Raw genomic sequence first — 20,681 nt, 5'->3', positions numbered from 1 at the left:
GGCCTCTGCGGCTCAGACAGGACCTGCTGCAGCAGGGGCCCTGCCTGTTCCAAGACTTACCACGGCTGTGTTTGACAGCATGGCGGTTGAACACCGGATCCTAAAGGAAAAAGGCATTCCGGAGGAAGTCATTCCTACGCTGATTAAGGCTAGGAAAGATGTGATCGCAAAATATTATCACCGCATATGGCAAAAATATGTTGCTTGGTGTGAGGCCAGGAAGGCCCCAACGGAGGAATTTCAACTGGGTCGATTTCTGCACTTCCTACAGTCAGGAGTGACTACGGGCCTAAAATTGGGTTACGTTAAGGTCCAGATTTCGGCTCTGTACATTTTCTTCCAAAAAAGAACTTGCTTGACTGCCTGAAGTTCAGACTTTTGTTAAGGGAGTGCTGCATATTCAGCCCCCGTTTGTGCCTCTAGTGGCACTGTGTGATCTCAACGTGGTGTTAAATTTCCTGAAGTCGCATTGGGTTGAGCCACTTAAATCCGTAGAGCTAAAATACCTCACGTGGAAAGTGGTCATGCTGTTGGCGTCGGCCAGGCGTGTATCAGAATTGGCGGTTTTGTCATGCAAAAGCCCTTATCTGATTTTCATATGGATAGGGCGGAATTGAGGACTCGTTCCCAATTCCTTCCTAAGGTGGTATCAGCTTTTCATGTGAACCAACCTATTGTGGTGCCTGCAGCTACGTGGGACTTGGAGGACTCCAAGTTACTGGACGTAGTCAGGGCCCTGAAAATATATGTTTCCAGGACGGCTGGAGTCAGGAAAACTGACTCGCTATTTATCCTGTATGCACCCAACAAGCTGGGTGCTCCTTCTTCAAAGCAAACTATTGCTCGCTGGATCTGTAGCACGATTCAACTTGCACATTCTGCGGCTGGACTGCCGCACCCTCAATCTGTAAAAGCCCATTCCACGAGAAAAGTGGGCTCTTCTTGGGCGGCTGCCCGAGGGGTCTTGGCTTTACAACTTTGCCGAGCTGTTACTTGGTCGGGTTCAAACATTTTTGCAAAAGTCTACAAGTTTGATACCCTGGCTGAGGAGGACCTTGAGTTTGCTCATTCGGTGCTGCAGAGTCATCCGCACTCTCCCGCCCGTTTGGGAGCTTTGGTATAATCCCCATGGTCCTTACGGAGTTCCCAGCATCCACTAGGACGTCAGAGAAAATAAGATTTTACTCACCGGTAAATATATTTCTCGTAGTCCGTAGTGGATGCTGGGCGCCCGTCCCAAGTGCGGATTGTCTGCAATACTTGTTATTGCCTAACTAAAGGGTTATTGTTATGAGCCATCTGTTAGTGAGGCTCAGTTATATTTCATACTGTTAACTGGGTATAATATCACGAGTTATACGGTGTGATTGGTGTGGCTGGTATGAGTCTTACCCGGGATTCCAAATCCTTTCCTTATTGTGTCAGCTCTTCCGGGCACAGTATCCTAACTGAGGTCTGGAGGAGGGTCATAGAGGGAGGAGCCAGTGCACACCAGGTAGTCCTAAAGCTTTCTTTAGTTGTGCCCAGTCTCCTGCGGAGCCGCTATTCCCCATGGTCCTTACGGAGTTCCCAGCATCCACTACGGACTACGAGAAATAGATTTACCGGTGAGTAAAATCTTATTTCTCTAACGTCCTAGTGGATGCTGGGGACTCCGTCAGGACCATGGGGAATAGCGGCTCCGCAGGAGACAGGGCACAAAAAGCAAGCTTTTAGGATCACATGGTGTGTACTGGCTCCTCCCCCTATGACCCTCCTCCAAGCCTCAGTTAGGTTTTTGTGCCCGTCCAAACAGGGTGCAATCTAGGTGGCTCTCATAAAGAGCTGCTTAGAAAAAGTTTTTTAGGTTTCTTATTTTCAGTGAGTCCTGCTGGCAACAGGCTCACTGCTACGAGGGACTTAGGGGAGAGAAGTGAACTCACCTGCGTGCAGGATGGATTTGCTTCTTAGGCTACTGGACACCATTAGCTCCAGAGGGATCGAACACAGGCCCAGCCATGGAGTCCGGTCCCGGAGCCGTGCCGCCGACCCCTCTTGCAGATGCCGAAGTTGAAGAGGTCCAGAGGTCCGGAAACAGGCGGCAGAAGACTTTCAGTCTTCATAAGGTAGCGCACAGCACTGCAGCTGTGCGCCATTGTTGTCGGCACACTTCACACCAGCGGTCACTGAGGGTGCAGGGCGCTGGGGGGGGCGCCCTGGGCAGCAATGTATAATACCTTTTTCTATGGCTAAAATACATCACATATAGCCCTTGAGGCTATATGGATGTATTTAACCCCTGCCATATATCGCAAACTCCGGGAGAAGAGCCCGCCGTTTTAGGGGGCGGGGCCTATTCTCCTCAGCACACAGCGCCATTTTCCTGCTCAGCTCCGCTGTGAGGAAGGCTCCCAGGACTCTCCCCTGCACTGCACTACAGAAACAGGGTAAAACAGAGAAGGGGGGCATATTTTGGCGATATTTTTATATATTAAGCGCATATAACAGAAACAACACCTTTTAGGGTTGTTTATATACATTTTTATAGCGCTTTGGTGTGTGCTGTCAAACTCTCCCTCTGTCTCCCCAAAGGGCTAGTGGGGTCCTGTCTTCGATAAGAGCATTCCCTGTGTGTCTGCTGTGTGTCGGTACGTGTGTGTCGACATGTATGAGGACGATGTTGGTGTGGAGGCGGAGCAATTGCCGGTAATGGTGATGTCACCCCCTAGGGAGTCGACACCGGAATGGATGGCTTTAATTATGGAATTACGTGATAATGTTAGCACGCTGCAAAAGTCAGTTGACGACATGAGACGGCCGGAAAACCAGTTAGTACCTGTCCAGGCGTCTCAGGCACCGTCAGGGGCTGTAAAACGTCCCTTACCTCAGTCAGTCGACACAGGTACCGACACAGATGAATCTAGTGTCGACGGTGAAGAAAGAAACGTATTTTCCAATAGGGCCACACGTTATATGATCACGGCAATGAAGGAGGCTTTGCATATCTCTGATACTGCAGGTACCTCAAAGGGGGGTATTATGTGGGGTGTGAAAAAACTACCTGTAGCTTTTCCAGAATCAGAGGAATTGAATGACGTGTGTGATGAAGCGTGGGTTAACCCCGATAGAAAACTGCTAATTTCAAAGAAGTTATTGGCATTATACCCTTTCCCACCAGAGGTTAGGGCGCGCTGGGAAACACCCCCTAGGGTGGATAAGGCGCTCACACGCTTATCAAAACAAGTGGCGTTACCGTCTCCTGATACGGCCGCCCTCAAGGATCCAGCTGATAGGAGGCTGGAAACTACCCTGAAGAGTATATACACACATACTGGTGTTATACTGCGACCAGCAATAGCCTCAGCCTGGATGTGCAGTGCTGGGGTGGTGTGGTCGGATTCCCTGACTGAAAATATTGATACCCTGGATAGGGACAGTATTTTATTGACTATAGAGCAATTAAAGGATGCTTTTCTTTATATGCGAGATGCTCAGAGGGATATTTGCACTCTGGCATCGAGAGTAAGTGCGATGTCCATATCTGCCAGAAGAAGTTTATGGACGCGACAGTGGTCAGGTGATGCGGATTCCAAACGGCATATGGAAGTATTGCCGTATAAAGGAGAGGAATTATTTGGGGTCGGTCTATCGGATCTGGTGGCCACGGCAACAGCCGGAAAATCCACTTTTTTACCTCAGGTCACCTCCCAACAGAAAAAGACACCGTCTTTTCAGCTGCAGTCCTTTCGTTCCTATAAGAACAAGCGGGCAAAAAGGACAGTCATATTTGCCCAGAGGCAAAGGAAGGGGTAAGAGGGTGCAGCAAGCAACTACTTCCCACGAACAGAAGCCCTCCCCGGCTTCTACAAAGCCCTCAGCATGACGCTGGGGCTGTGCAAGCGGACTCAGGGGCGGTGGGGGGTCGACTAAAGATTTTCAGCACACAGTGGGCGCGCTCACAGGTGGACCCTTGGATCCTGCAGGTAGTATCTCAGGGTTACAAGTTGGAATTCGAAAAGTCTCCCCCTCGCCGGTTCCAAAAGTCTGCTTTACCAACGTCTCCCTCAGAAAGGGCGACGGTATTGGAAGCCATTCACAAGCTGTATTCTCAGCAGGTGATAGTCAAGGTACCCCTCCTACAACAGGGAAAGGGGTATTATTCCACACTATTTGTGGTACCGAAGCCGGACGGTTCGGTAAGACCTATTCTAAATCTGAAATCCTTGAACCTGTACATACAGAAATTCAAGTTCAAGATGGAGTCACTCAGAGCAGTGATAGCGAATCTGGAAGAAGGGGACTTCATGGTGTCCCTGGACATAAAAGATGCTTATCTGCATGTCCCAATTTACCCTTCACACCAAGGGTATCTCAGGTTCGTGATACAAAACTGTCATTATCAGTTTCAAACGCTGCCGTTTGGTTTGTCCACGGCACCTCGGGTCTTTACCAAGGTAATGGCCGAAATGATGGTTCTTCTACGAAGAAAAGGCGTATTAATTATCCCTTACTTGGACGATCTCCTGATAAGGGCAAGGTCCAGAGAACAGCTGGAAGTCGGAGTAGCACTAACCCAAGTAGTGCTTCAACAACACGGGTGGATTCTGAATCTTCCAAAATCTCAATTGACCCCGACGACACGTCTGCTGTTCCTGGGAATGATTCTGGACACTGTTCAGAAAAAGGTGTTTCTCCCGGAGGAGAAAGCAAGGGAGTTATCCGAACTTGTCAGGAACCTCCTAAAACCAGGAAATGTGTCAGTACATCAATGCACAAGAGTCCTGGGAAAGATGGTGGCTTCTTACGAAGCAATTCCATTCGGCAGATTCCACGCACGAATATTTCAGTGGGATCTGCTGGACAAATGGTCCGGATCGCATCTGCACATGCATCAGCGGATAACACTGTCACCAAGAACAAGGGTGTCTCTTCTGTGGTGGTTGCAGAGTGCCCATCTGTTAGAGGGCCGCAGATTCGGCATACAGGACTGGGTCCTGGTGACTACGGATGCCAGCCTACGAGGCTGGGGAGCAGTCACACAGGGAAGAAACTTCCAGGGCGTGTGGTCGAACCTGGAGACGTCTCTTCACATAAATATACTGGAGCTAAGAGCGATTTACAATGCTCTAAGCCTGGCAAAACCGCTGCTTCAGGGTCAGCCGGTGTTGATCCAGTCGGACAACATCACGGCAGTCGCCCACGTAAACAGACAGGGCGGCACGAGAAGCAGAAGAGCAATGACAGAAGCTGCAAGGATTCTTCGCTGGGCGGAAAATCATGTCATAGCACTGTCAGCAGTGTTCATTCCGGGAGTGGACAACTGGGAAGCAGACTTCCTCAGCAGACACGACCTCCACCCGGGAGAGTGGGGACTTCATCCAGAAGTTTTCCACATGATTGTGAACCGTTGGGAAAAACCAAAGGTGGACATGATGGCGTCCCGCCTCAACAAGAAACTGGACAGATATTGCGCCAGGTCAAGAGACCCTCAGGCAATAGCTGTGGACGCTCTGGTAACACCGTGGGTGTACCAGTCCGTGTATGTGTTTCCTCCTCTGCCTCTCATACCAAAGGTACTGAGAATTATACGGCTACGGGGAGTAAGAACAATACTCGTGGCTCCGGATTGGCCGAGAAGGACTTGGTACCCGGAACTTCAAGAGATGCTCACGGAAGAGCCGTGGCCTCTACCGTTAAGAAGGGATCTGCTTCAGCAGGGACCTTGTATGTTCCAAGACTTACCGCGACTGCGTTTGACGGCATGGCGGTTGAACGCCGGATTCTAAAAGAAAAGGGCATTCCAGAGGAAGTTATTCCTACCTTGATTAAAGCCAGGAAGGAAGTGACCGCACAACATTATCACCGCATTTGGAGAAAATATGTTGCGTGGTGTGAGGCCAAGAAGGCCCCAACGGAGGAATTTCAATTGGGTCGATTCCTACATTTCCTGCAGGCAGGATTGTCTATGGGCCTCAAATTGGGGTCTATTAAGGTTCAAATTTCGGCCTTATCGATTTTCTTCCAGAAAGAATTGGCTTCAGTGCCTGAAGTACAAACCTTTGTCAAAGGTGTACTACATATACAGCCCCCGATTGTGCCTCCAGTGGCACCGTGGGATCTCAACGTAGTTTTGGATTTTCTCAAATCCCATTGGTTTGAGCCGCTCAAATCGGTAGATTTGAAGTATCTTACATGGAAAGTAACCATGCTACTGGCCCTGGCTTCAGCCAGGAGAGTATCAGAGTTGGCGGCTTTATCGTACAAAAGCCCATATCTGATTTTCCATTCGGACAGGGCAGAACTGCGGACGCGTCCTCAGTTTCTGCCTAAGGTGGTTTCGGCTTTTCACTTGAACCAGCCTATTGTGGTGCCTGCGGCTACTAGCGACTTGGAGGACTCCAAGTTGCTGGACGTTGTCAGAGCATTGAAAATATATATTTCAAGGACGGCTGGAGTCAGAAAATCTGACTCGCTGTTTATCCTGTATGCACCCAACAAGATGGGTGCTCCTGCGTCTAAGCAGACGATTGCTCGTTGGATCTGTAGCACAATCCAACTTGCACATTCTGTGGCAGGCCTGCCACAGCCTAAATCTGTAAATGCCCACTCCACAAGGAAGGTGGGCTCATCTTGGGCGGCTGCCCGAGGGGTCTCGGCATTACAACTTTGCCGAGCAGCTACGTGGTCAGGGGAGAACACGTTTGTAAAATTTTACAAATTTGATACTCTGGCTAAGGAGGACCTGGAGTTCTCTCATTCGGTACTGCAGAGTCATCCGCACTCTCCCGCCCGTTTGGGAGCTTTGGTATAATCCCCATGGTCCTGACGGAGTCCCCAGCATCCACTAGGACGTTAGAGAAAATAAGAATTTACTTACCGATAATTCTATTTCTCATAGTCCGTAGTGGATGCTGGGCGCCCATCCCAAGTGCGGATTGTCTGCAATACTTGTACATAGTTATTGTTACAAAAATCGGGTTATTATTGTTGTGAGCCATCTTTTCAGAGGCTTCTTCGTTGTTATCATACTGTTAACTGGGTTCAAATCACAAGTTGTACGGTGTGATTGGTGTGGCTGGTATGAGTCTTACCCGGGATTCAAGATCCTTCCTTATTGTGTACGCTCGTCCGGGCACGGTATCCTAACTGAGGCTTGGAGGAGGGTCATAGGGGGAGGAGCCAGTACACACCATGTGATCCTAAAAGCTTGCTTTTTGTGCCCTGTCTCCTGCGGAGCCGCTATTCCCCATGGTCCTGACGGAGTCCCCAGCATCCACTACGGACTATGAGAAATAGAATTATCGGTAAGTAAATTCTTATTTTTTTATTCCGAACTGTTTAAATGCTTTGCAAAATCTCATAGATTAAAGAATTTCCACTATTAACATGAGCGAAGCAGTGAGTGATGACCTGAGCTGCAGTGATTCTTTGATAGTACTCGACCTAAAGGCCTGGTTCAGAGTTGGACACAAACTCTGCTGCAGCACTTTTATATTTACGTCTAGTATCTGAGTACACATTCGCAGCTGTGGCAGCCTACATCTCTGAATGTAACGTGTACTGTCCTCTCACCTTAAACAAGAGACGGCACTTGTACAATGTTGTAGTCCGTTTAATAGGCAGTATTCTCAAGTGATCCCTATTTACTCTTCAATTAGACATGTCCTCTGTTATTTTCTGCTGCAGTGGTGCTCTATTAACAACTTGTATGGCGCATTAAAGGATCCTGTGGTTCCCACGCAACCAGAAAAGCCACAGATGCCAACCAGAAAAGGTAACTGGTAAACCGGTTATATTCTTCAGAGAAACTTTGACTACAATGTGGTCTAATAAACTCTCAACCTTCTTAAAACCTATGTACAACAAAACCCGATAATCCTCCTGCTTCTAGTGCTGTTTATGATGTTCTCCCTCTGCTTTGTAATGGCTTGTCCACAAAAACAGTTCTTTGAGCTGAATTTTGTGTTGAATACAGCTGTAGAAACTGCCCCTGTGGGCCAGAAAGTAATGTACATACTTTGAAAATGTGATTGATCCCAATTGTCATTTTGGCAGGGGTTCAATTAGTTGCGATAGATTACCATAGGCTACTTGAGTCCCGGGGCTAATCCTAGATTAACTTGCTGGTTAACGGGTGCCACCACCCTGTTAACGTATAAATCCGTGAAGTTATCACAGATTCGGTGTGTTCACCCGTGTTACCGCCTGCTAACATGTTAGGTTAACAATGTAATCGGGATAAAAGGAGCGTGTACTTGGATCGCCACGGGCATTAAAGTCGGAGGCTACCTCCCTTTTTCACCCACAGTCATTTATTGTGAGTAATTGAATCCCGGCTTAAGAGGGTTATTGTGATGTGACTGCAATTTACCTTTTTTAAACTAAATGGTTTTTCTTAAACGAAAAAACCCAAAAACTAAAAAAAAAGCACTTTTTTTTTTTTTTTTAATTATGCTGTGACTACTGGCAAGGTGCTCTGACTTCTTAAAATAAAAGCCTATTTTAAGGGAATTCCCCTGATATTGTTCCACATTCTTGTTGCTTATAATCTTCATTTTGAGTGAGCTGAACCAATACAGTAAACACACGCACGCACGCACACACACACACACACACACACACACACACACACACACACACACACACACACACACACACACACACACACACACACAGAAAAAAAGAGGGTGAACAAGATAAGAGAGGTGCTAAATCTGCCTAGCATCAACCAAGACTCCACAAAATACTCCCCTAGCATTCCTATAGGACAGGAGAAAACCAGAACTAACAATCTTATTTTCAATTTCATCTATGTCTGAGTGTACTTTGTATGGTTTTAGTCTATCTACATATATTCAGATGTAATGGGAATAATGAGTAAAAAATTGGTCTTATTGAAAGATGTAAAATCATATCAAAGCCTAATAACTTTGGATTGTTAATGTTAGCATTAAAACATGTTTGATTAAGGTTTCTAATAATCTAAAGTGTTACTATGAGCAGGATTCCATTTTTAAAAAAATTTAAGAAAAATGGTGTCACCCATTCCCCCAATAAATAAATAAATAAATAGCGGACACACTAAATGAGTTTTTTTGCAACAGTATTTACTAGAGAGGACCCAATTCAGGGACTAACACATAATCTCAACAATGAGAATATCCCACTGATAGGTACTTATTTAAGCGAGGAAGTAGTCTGTGACCGATTTAAAACATTTAAAGATTAATAAGTCACCAGGTCCCGATGGTATTCACCCAAGGGTTCTAATGGAGCTTCACTCTGAACTTGCAAAACCGCTATTTTTGATCTTTAAGGATTCAGTAATATCAGGTATGGTTCCCAAAGACTGGCGTATAGCGGAAGTAGTGCCTATATTCAAAAAGGGAAGTAAAGCTTAACCAGGTAATTATAGACCAGTTAGTCTTACATCTATAGTGGGGAAAGTATTGGAAGGTATTCTAAGAGATAGTATTCAGAAGTTCCTTGAAGTCAATAAGGTCATTAAAAGGAATCAACATGGGTTTATGAAGGACAGATCCTGTCAAACCAATTTACTTGGCTGTTATGAAACAGTAAGCGCAAACCTAGATCAGGGTAAAGAGGTGGATGTAATCTTTTTAGATTTTGCCAAAGCATTCGACACTGTACCACACATGAGACTTATCTACAAGCTACAAGAATCAGGGCTAGGAAGCACAATATGCACTTGGGTCAAAAACTGGTTAGATATTAGGGAGCAGCGCGTTGTGGTTAATGGATCTTTCTCTGACGTCCTAGTGGATGCTGGGGACTCCGTAAGGACCATGGGGAATAGCGGCTCCGCAGGAGACTGGGCACAGCTAAGAAAGATAATAAAAAAAACAATAGTGTGAATTCCTGGCGCAAAGTTATCAGCCCAATCTAAATCCTCAACAGATCCGTCCAAATAACAGATCAAAGGAATACTCAAATGAAAATAAATTTACAGAACATGTGACGTATATCTAACTGTAAAGATTGTGTTATCGCCTTTGATCTATCCTTTCATTTATTTTCATTTGAGTACAGCTAAGAAAGATTTAGGACTACCTGGTGTGCACTGGCTCCTCCCACTATGACCCTCCTCCAGACCTCAGTTAGAATCCTGTGCCCGGCTGAGCTGGATGCACACTAGGGGCTCTCCTGAGCTCCTAGAGAGAAAGTATATTTTAGGTTTTTTATTTTACAGTGAGATCTGCTGGCAACAGACTCACTGCAGCGAGGGACTAAGGGGAGAAGAAGCGAACCTACCTAACTGGTGGTAGCTTGGGCTTCTTAGGCTACTGGACACCATTAGCTCCAGAGGGATCGACCGCATGGAACCGGCCATTGATGTTCGGTCCCAGAGCCGCGCCGCCGGCCCCCTTACAGAGCCAGAAGCAAGAAGAGTCGGCGGCAGAAGACATCAGTCTTCACCAAGGTAGCGCACAGCACTGCAGCTGTGCGCCATTGCTCCTCATACACACTTCACACTCCGTTCACTGAGGGTGCAGGGCGCTGGGGGGAGGCGCCCTGAGCAGCAATAAAAACACCTTGGCTGGCAAATATATCCCCAGAGGCTATATATGTGATAAATACCCCTGCCAGAATCCATAAAAAAGCGGGAGAAAAGTCTGCGAAAAAGGGGCGGAGCTATCTCCCTCAGCACACTGGCGCCATTTTCTCTTCACAGTGCAGCTGGAAGACAGCTCCCCAGGCTCTCCCCTGTAGTTTTCAGGCTCAAAGGGTTAAAAAGAGAGGGGGGGGTACTAAATTTAGGCGCAATATTGTTTATACAAGCAGCTATTGGGGGAAAAATCACTCAGTTATAGTGTTAATCCCTGCATTATATAGCGCTCTGGTGTGTGCTGGCATACTCTCTCTCTGTCTCCCCAAAGGACTTTGTGGGTCCTGTCCTCAGTCAGAGCATTCCCTGTGTGTGTGCGGTGTGTCGGTACGGCTGTGTCGACATGTGGGATGAGGAAGGTTACGTGGAGGTGGAGCAGAGGCCGATAAATGGGATGTCGTCCCCTGTGGGGCCGACACCAGAGTGGATGGATAGGTGGAAGGTATTAACCGACAATGTCTACTCCTTACAAGGCTGGATGACGTAAAACAGCTGTGGGACAGCCGGCTTCTCAGCCCGCGCCTGCCCAGGCGTCTCAAAGGCCATCAGGGGCTCAAAAAAGCGCCCGTTACCTCAGATGGCAGACACAGATGTCGACACGGAGTCTGACTCCAGTGTCGACGAGGTTGAGACATATACACAATCCACTAGGAACATCCGTTACATGATCTCGGCAATGAAAAATGTGTTACGCATTTCTGACATGAACCCAAGTACCACATAAAAGGGGTTTTATTTTTGGGGAGAAAAAGCAGCCAGTGTTTTGTTCCCCCATCAGATGAATGAATGAAGTGTGTAAAGTAGCGTGGGTTCCCCCAATAAGAAACTGGTAATTTCTAAAAAGTTACTGATGGCGTACCCTTTCCCGCCAGAGGATAGGTCACGTTGGGAGATATCCCTTAGGGTGGATAAGGCGCTCACACGTTTGTCAAAAAAGGTGGCACTGCCGTCTTAGGATACGGCCACCTTGAAGGAGCCTGCTGATAAAAAAACAGGAGGCTATCCTGAAGTCTGTATATACACACTCAGGTTATATACTGAGACCTGCAATTGCCTCAGCATAAATAGTGCTGCTGCAGCGTGGTCTGATACCCTGTCAGATAATATTAATACTCTAAGACAGGGATAATAGTTTGCTAACATAGAGCATATTAAAAACGTCGTCTTATATATAAAGGATGCACAGAGGGATATTTGACGGCTGGCATCCAGAATAAATGCAATGTCCATTCTGCCAGGAGGGTATTAGAAACCCGGCAGTGGACAGGTGATGCTGCCTATAAAAGGCACATGGAGATTCTGCCTTATAAGGGTGAGGAATTGTTTGGGGATGGTCTCTGGGACCTCGTATCCACAGCAACAGCTGGGAAGAAATTTTTTTTTACCTCAGGTTTCCTCACAGCCTAAGAAAGCACCGTATTTTCAGGTACAGTCCTTTCGGCTTCAGAAAAGCAAGCGGGTCAAAGGCGCTTCCTTTCTGCACAGAGACAAGGGAAGAAGGAAAAAGCTGCACCAGCAGCCAGTTCCCAGGATCAAAAATCTTCCCCCGCTTCCTCTGAGTCCACCGCTTGACGTTGGGGCTCCACAGGTGGAGACAGGTGCGGTAGGGGCGCGTCTCGGGAACTTCAGGGACCAGTGGGTTTGCCCATAGGTGGATCCCTAGGTTCTGCAAATAGTATCACAGGGATACAGGCTGGAGTTCGAGGCGACTCCCCCTCGCCGTTACCTCACCTCAGCCTTGCCTGCTGCCCTCGGAGAAAGGTAGTACTGGCGGCAATTCACAAGCTGCACCTCCAGCAGGTGAAATCAAGGTACCCCTCCTTCAACAAGGCCGGGGTTACTATTCCAAAATGTTGTGGTACCGAAACCAGACGGTTCGGTGAGACCCATTCTAAAATTGAAAGCCTTGAACACTTATATACGAAGGTTCAAATTCGAAATGGAATCGCTCAGGGCGATTATTGCAAGCCTGGAGAATTTCATGGTATCACTGGACATCAAGGATGCTTACCTGTATGTCCCTATTTACCCTCTTCACCAGGAGTACCTCAAAATTGTGGTACAGGATTGTCATTACCAATTCCAGACGTTGCCGTTGGTCTGTCCCCGGCACCGAGGTATTTACCAAGGTAATGGCCGAAATAATTATCCCGTACTTGGACGATCTCCTTATAAAGGCGAGGTCCAGGGAGCAGTTGTTCGGCGGAGTAGCACTATCTCGGGAAGTACTACAACAGCACGGCTGGATTCTGAATATCCAAAGTCGCAGCTGGTTCCTACGACGCGTCTACTGTTCCTGAGTATGGTTCTGGACACAGAACAGGATAAAAAGGGTTTCTCCCGGAGGAGAAGTCCAAGGAGTTGTCGTCTCTAGACAGAGACCTCCTAATACGTATACAGGTGTCGGTGCATCAATGCACGCGAGCCCTGGGAAGGATGGTAGCTTCTTACGAAGAAATTCCATTCGCCAGGTCCCATACAAGGATTTTCCAGTGGGATCTGTTGGACATGTTGTCCGGGTCGCATCTTCAGATGCATCGGCGGATAACCCTGTCTCCAAGGGCCAGGGTGTCGCTGTTGTGGTGGCTGCAGAGTGCTCATCTTCTAGGGGGCCGCAGATTCGGCATACAGGACTGGGTCCTGGTGACCACGGATGCCAGCCTTCGAGGCTGGGGGGCAGTCACACAGGGAAGAAACTTCCAAGGCTATGGGAAAGTCAGGAGACTTCCCTACACATAAATATTCTGGAACTAAGGGCCATTTACAATGCCCTAAGTCAGGCTAGACCCCTGCTTCAACACCGGCCGGTGCTGATCCAGTCAGACAACATCACGGCGGTCGCTCATGTAAACGTCAGGGCGGCACAAGAAGCAGGATGGCGATGGCAGAAGCCACAAGGATTCTCCGATGGACGGAAAATCATGTGTTAGCACTGTCAGCAGTGTTCATTCCCGGAGTGGACAACTGAGAAGCAGACTTTCTCAGAAGACACGACCTCCACCCGGGAGAGTGGGGACTTCATCCAGAAGTCTTCCAAATGATTGTACACCGTTGGGAAAGGCCACAGGTGGACATGATGGCGTCCCGCCTCAACTAAAAGTTACAAAGATATTGCGCCAGGTCAAGGACCCTCAGGCGATAGCTGTGGACGCTCTGGTAACACCGTGGGTGTACCAGTCGGTGTATGTGTTCCCTTCTCTGCCTCTCTTACCCAGGGTAATGAGAATAATAAGAAGGAGGGGAGTAAGAACTATACTCATTGTTCCGGGTGGGCCAAGAAGAGCTTGGTAACCAGAACTCCAAGAAATGATCTCAGAGGACCCATGGCCTCTGCCACTCAGACAGGACCTGCTGCAGCAGGGGGCCTGTCTGTTCCAAGACGTACCGCGGCTGCGTTGGACGGCATGGCGGTTGAACGCTGGATCCTGAAGGAAAAGGGAATTCCGGAGGAAGTTATCCCTACGCTATTTAAAGCTAGGAAAGAAGTGAACGCTAACCATTATCACCGCATATGGCGGAAATATGTTGCGAACTGTGAGGCCAGGAAGGCCCCAAAGGAGAAATTTCAGCTAGGTCGATTTCTGCACTTCCTACAGTCAGAGGTGACTATGGGCCTACAATTGGGTTCCATTAAGGTCCAGATTTCGGCTCTATCGATTTTCTTCCAAAATGGAACTTGCTTCACTGCCTGAAGTTCAGACTTTTGTTAAGGGAGGGCTGCATAGTCAGCCCCCGTTTGTGCCTCCAGTGGCACCGTGGGATCTCAACGTGGTGTTGGATTTCCTGAAGTCGCATTGGGTTGAGCCACTTAAATCCGTGGAGCTATAATACCTTACGTGGAAAGTGGTCATTCTGTGGGCCTTGGCGTCGGCCAGGCATGTATCAGAATTGACAAAAGCCCTTATCTGTATTTTATATGGGAAAGGCGAAATTGAGGACTCGTTCCCAATTCCTTCCTAAGGTGGTATCAGTTTTTCATGTGAACCAACCTATTGTGGTGCCTGCGGCTACTTGGGACTTGGAGGATTCCAAGTTACTGGACGTAGTCAGGGCCCTGAAAAGTATATGTTTCCAGGACAGCTGGAGTCAGGAAGACTGACTCGCTATTTATCCTGTATGCACCCAACAAGCTGGGTGCTCCTGCTTCTAAGCAGACGATTGCTCGCTGGATCTGTAGCACGAGTCAACTTGCACATTCTGAGGCTGGACTGCCGCACCCTCAATCTGTAAAATTCCATTCCACGAGGAAAATGGGCTCTTCTTGGGCGGCTGCCCGAGGGGTCTCGGCTTTACAACTTTGCCGAGCTGCTACTTGGTCAGGGGCAAACACGTTTGCAAAATTCTACAAATTTGATACCCTGGCTGAGGAGGACCTTGAGTTCTCTCATTCGGTGCTGCAGAGTCATCCGCACTCTCCCGCCCGTTTGGGAGCTTTGGTATAATCCCCATGGTCCTTACGGAGTCCCCAGCATCCACTAGGACGTCAGAGAAAATAAGATTTTACTCACCGGTAAATCTATTTCTCGTAGTCCGTAGTGGATGCTGGGCGCCCGTCCCAAGTGCGGACTGTCTGCAATACTTGTATATAGTTATCATTAACTAAAAGGGTTATTGTTGAGCCATCTGTTGAGAGGCTCTGTTATGTTCATACTGTTAACTGGGTATCATATCACGAGTTATTCGGTGTGGCTGGTATGAGTCTTACCCGGGATTCAAAATCCTTCCTTATTGTGTCAGCTCTTCCGGGCACAGTATCCTAACTGAGGTCTGAAGGAGGGTCATAGTGGGAGGAGCCAGTGCACACCAGGTAGTCCTAAATCTTTCTTAGCTGTGCCCAGTCTCCTGCGGAGCCGCTATTCCCCATGGTCCTTACGGAGTCCCCAGCATCCACTACGGACTACGAGAAATAGATTTACCGGTGAGTCAAATCTTATTTTTTCAACTTGGACTGAAGTGCTAAGTGGTGTGCTGCAAGGCTCAGTATTAGGACCGCTATTGTTCAATATTTTCATTAACGACCTAACAGAAGGTCTAGAGAGCATGGTGTCAATTTTTGCAGATGATACCAAATTGTGTAAAGTTATAAATGCAGAGGGGGATGCTGAGTTGCTTCAGAACGACTTAGTTAAATTAGAAGCTTGGGCAGCGAAATGGAGAATGCGCTTCAATACAGAGAAGTGTAAGGTAATGCACTGTGGTAACAAGAACAAAAATAACACCTACCTACTAAATGGGGTAAAATTAGGGGATTATGTACTGGAAAAGGACTTAAGTGTCCTCATAGATAGCAAACTAAGCAGTAGTACCCAAAGTAGGGCTGCAGCAAAGAAGGCTAATAAGATATTAGCATGCATAAAACGGGGAATTGATGCTAGGGACGAGAGTATTATACTCCCGTTATATAAATCACTTGTGAGGCCACACCTTGAATACTGTGTACATTTCTGGGCACCTTACTACAAAAAGGATATCCTGGAGCTAGAAAAGGTTCAAAGGCGGGCAAAACCAACTAATTAAGGGTATGGAGACGCTGGAATACGAGGAAAGGCTTGCAAGACTAGGCCTGTTTACTCTGGAAAAGAGGAGATTAAGAGGGGACATGATCAACATTTACAAATATATAAGGGGACATTATACAGATCTTGCGCAGGATCTGTTTTTGGTTAGATCAACACTGAACTCGTGGATACTCGCTCAGGTTATAGGAGAGGAGATTCCGCACAATACGGCGTAAAGGCTTTTTTACGGTAAGGACGATACGTGTTTGGAATTCCCTGCCTGAGGGAGTTGTAATAGCCGACTCAGTCAACACCTTTAAGAATGGGTTAGATAAATTCCTAATGGATAAGGATATCCAGGGTTACGGGGCATAGTCACGCACTATGGTTATTATAAAAAAGAGGGGTAAAACGTTACGGCAGTCATCAACTTCAGTCAAAAAATTTCCTGCTGCGATCAACTTGGAATTACCCCCCATGTTTGTTTGTTTTTTGAATAAACATGTTTTTCCAACCCCGGTTTCATGGTTTTACATTTGGCACAGAGTTTATGGAGTCTTGCCTACTCTGGAGATGTATAGAAAATATTGTGCTTGATTGCAAGTTGAATAGCGTCGGGAAGGAGCTACCGGAATGATTCAATTCAGCGTGCTGTTCTGTCGGAGAGTGTGGGTTCTCACTCTTTTAAACATGGTGTTCAGTCGTGGCAACCTGCATTCTCTGACTTAAGTGCCTGTCGCAATGCTGTATCTGCCACACTATGGACAGAAAATAGTTCACACCAGTAGTTTTGTCAGATTATTGCTCGCTTCCCAGGAGCATAACATCGTGCTGAATTGAATAGCTCTGGGAGCTCCTTCCTGGCGTTATTCAATTTGTGCGCTGAATTGAATCTAACCCATTGAGTGTAACTATGGAGGTATCTAGATACTGATGGGTTTTACACCTATTCATAAACAGTGGAATTGTACCCAGTCCCTCGAGACTTCAAGGCTGTAAGAGCCCATTATACATATGTTTTACTCATTCATGTGCTTTTGTACACAGACAGAATCACCTATACCAGAGACTTCCTGATTCAGCTGTCAAGTTTATCTGTGTCCAAAGAGAGACCAAAATACTTACCGGATCACCCTGTTGTCCTTCAGCGCCCAGTAAGTGCTGGAGACTACAGTATGCGCCTCTGCTCATGTATTATAGAGTAATCCGCTTTAATTGTGCAGTGTATTTATCTGTTTGTATATAAAATAGTTATGTAACAAATGAGCAGTCTGTAACTTCCCATAGATAACCTGGCTTCTACATGGGTAAGCATTGCCGCTTTTAGCGTCATTCTCTGTTAAATACAGTATTGCGGCCGGGATGCAATGAAGTCTGCGTTTGGCGGCCGTGTGGGATGCTGGCCGAACTCTGACTTTTTTTTTTTTTTAAAGAGGTAATCATGTACAAGGCTAAACCATGCTGTGTACATGATTCCCACTTTAAAAAAAATGATTGAGTTCGGCCGGCATCCCACACGGCTTCTGAACTCATTACACCACGTCCTGCGTGTTCAGTAAGTTTTAGAATAGTAAAAGTCATTGGGGACACACAATGTATATTGGGGCTAATTCAGGTTGCGAGCAAACCGCAAAAAATGAGAAAAAGACACAGGCGCATGCGAAGCGCCCGTTTTCTACGGTGGGGGCGCAGAAAATGCGATCGCCTCTGCCCAGGCAGGGGGGCGTGGCAACGCTCCGATTCCAGGTAGGAGACGGACAAATGGAGGGGGAAGTGCAGCGCGAACGGGGGCGTGGCTGGGGTGTGATTGCGGCCGCTGCGTGACGTCACACGCAACCTCCACGATTGTAAACATGGCGGCGGGCCGGCAGGAGGCATCCTTAAATGCGATCGCAATTTCTGCTTGTTGAAAGGGAAGGTGACGGTGGGCTGCATGCTGGGCATCCTTTCCCTGAGATGCGCAGCCTCCAGCATGCTAACAAAAGGATTCCAAATTCTGCTAATTAGCAGAATTTGCAATCCTTGCTGAATAAGCCCCATTGTTCAAGTGTATTATGACTTTTGTTATGTCTTATGTATGGTCTTCAGTTGCTGTAGACTATTTCTGAGTGCTTCAGTGTTTCATGTAGATGTGACTGATGACTGTTCTACACAGGGGCGTAACTAGAAATGTTTCTCCCCCAAGCCAAAACATTCTCTGATATAGTATACCACACACCGTAATGCCTGTGACACATACTGCAATGCCCGTTATACCCTATGCCACACACCGCAATGCCCGTTATACATTACGCCATACACTGCAATGCCCCTGAGACATTATACCACATACCACTTTGCCCGTGATATAGTATACCACACACCGCAATGCCTATTACACATTAAGTCCTACAGTAAGGCTTCTAATTACTTTTAAATTACCTGCTCGTTGCCAGGGGTTTCATGCTGTTGGTTCTATGCACGGTGCCAGGGGTTTTCATGCTCAGGGTGTTATGCTCGTTACCAGAGGTATCATGTGCTGGGTTTCAAGTTTGTTGCCAGGGGGTAATATTCGTTCCCAGGAGTTTCATGCACTGGGTGTCATGTTCGTTGCTAGGGGGTAATGCTTGTTGCCAGGGATTTCTCGTACGTCCTAGAGGATGCTAGGGTCCACTTCAGTACCATGGGATATAGACTGTTCCGCAGGAGCCATGGGCACTTTAAGACTTTTCTAGAGTGTGAACTGGCTCCTACCTCTATGCCCCTCCTCCAGACCTCAGTTTAGAAAATGTGCCCAGGCAGACTGGTCGCACTCCAGTGGAGCTCTACTGAGTTTCACTGAAAAGACTTTTGGGTTTTTTATTTTCAGGGAGACTCCTGGCAACAGTCTCCCTGCATCGTGGGACTTAGGGGGAAGAAGTAGGAACCAACTTCCTAAATAGTTTCATGACTCTGCTTCTTGCTGACAGGACACCATTAGCTCCTGAAGGGTACTGAACACTAGCTGCGGCTATGCGCTCTCTCCCACAGCACGCCGCCACCCCCCTAACAGAGCCAGAAGACGCGTGAGTATTATTACCGGAGATCTGCAAGGGGGAACTCCGGTCATCGTGACGGCTCAAGGTACCGCACAGCGAGCGGGAACGCTGCGCGGACATGCTACCCATACACAGCGCACAGCATGTTTGCTGAGGAAAAACGTGCCATTGCAAGGGGCGGGGCTTCTTCCTCAGGCAGCCAGCACACTGCTCAGCGCCATTTTCTTCCAGCAAAAAGCAAGGGAAGAAACGCTGATCCTCCTCTCAACTTATGATTTTAGTATCAGAGTGCAAAAAAGGGGGGGAAAGTGTATATTGTGGTATTATAACCTATTATTGACAATATATATAGAGCGGAAAGTCTCTGTGTACAAAGTACACGACACAGGGATTTTTATTTAAGCTCTGAGTTGTGGACTGGCAATGTTTTTTCTGTGTCCCTCTGACAGATTTTACTGTGGGTCTGTCCCCTATAAGCCCTGGAGTATCTGTGCACGTGTGTGACATGTCTGAGGCAGGGAGCTCTCCCTCTGTGGGAGCCATGTTAGGGACACAGAGTTGTAATGTGACACCATGAGCCTGACTGGGTGAAAGATTTACGTGATAGTGTGAATCATATCAGTAAGAGATTGGATAAGTCTGAGTCTCATGCAGACAACTGAAAATAATCTGTTGAAGATGTAATTTTTAATAGTTCTGCTTTTCATCCACAGGGGGCCCTCTGGGTCACATAAACTTTTGCACAAGTAGTATGAACTGCTACCGACACGGACGCTGATTCCTGTGTCAACACTAGCGATTCCAGGGGAATAGGTCCTAAGTTAGCGAAAAACATTCAAAACATGTTTTTAGCTATAAAGGAGGTATTAGAAGTTACAGGGCCCCCTCCTTTACCACAGGAGCAGGCTTACTTTAGTAAAGTGGTAATGTAACTTTCCCTCCACCTCATGAGCTGAACAGTCTCTGGGAGGGAGTCTGGTTAACCCGAAAAGAAATTTCAGATTCCCAAAAGAAATCAGGCAGCTTAGCTTTTTCCATGCAGAGGACAGGAAAAGGTGGGAGTCACCCCCCATTTTAGACAGTGCCCTATCACGGTTAAAGGAAAAAGGTGTTTCTGCTGCGGTGTACCCTGGGCTCCACAAAGATAGACGAGATCGGTATGAAATACCTCCAATCAAAATCCCGACGTTCAAAATCCCGACACCAATTGACCGATGGTCAAAATCCCGACAAGGACAAAATACCGACATTTAAAATACCGACATGGTCAAAATACCGACATGTAAAATGCCGACAGGTCAAAATACCGACATGCGGGTTTTGTTGTTTTTTTGTGTGTATGTCGACATAAGTCAACATGGACACCATATAAAGTGTACTGCGTCCCCTCGCATGGCTCGCTGCGCTCGCCATGCTTCGGGCACGGTGCCTCGCTGCGCTCGGCACCACTGGGATGGTAAAGTATGAACAAGTCGGTTTCAATGAAAAAAATCATGAAAAACTCATGTCTGTATTTTGACCTGTCGGAATTTTACATGTCGGTATTTTGACCTTTGTCGG

General features: G+C 47.3%; 1 protein-coding gene across 4 annotated transcripts in view; it reads left to right on the top strand.

Moving 5' to 3' along the window:
• C5H8orf88 (chromosome 5 C8orf88 homolog) overlaps positions 1 to 20,681 on the top strand; it is a 269,905-nt gene that overhangs the window by 194,639 nt on the left and 54,585 nt on the right. For all 4 annotated transcript variants that reach the window (XR_010177909.1, XM_063924085.1, XM_063924084.1 and 1 more), the window contains exons 4-5: positions 7,666 to 7,753; positions 17,152 to 17,258. Coding sequence is in view for 3 of the 4 variants with exons in the window: in XM_063924085.1 (XP_063780155.1) it covers positions 7,666 to 7,753; positions 17,152 to 17,258 (195 nt within the window). In the remaining variant the exon portion in view is untranslated. The remainder of the gene's footprint in view (positions 1 to 7,665; positions 7,754 to 17,151; positions 17,259 to 20,681) is intronic.

The sequence above is a fragment of the Pseudophryne corroboree genome, chromosome 5 (genome assembly GCF_028390025.1).
Source record: "Pseudophryne corroboree isolate aPseCor3 chromosome 5, aPseCor3.hap2, whole genome shotgun sequence".
Taxonomy (NCBI): domain Eukaryota; kingdom Metazoa; phylum Chordata; class Amphibia; order Anura; family Myobatrachidae; genus Pseudophryne; species Pseudophryne corroboree.
The sequence above is the reverse complement of the archived record's forward strand: the minus strand, read 5'-3'. Positions and strand labels throughout refer to the sequence as shown.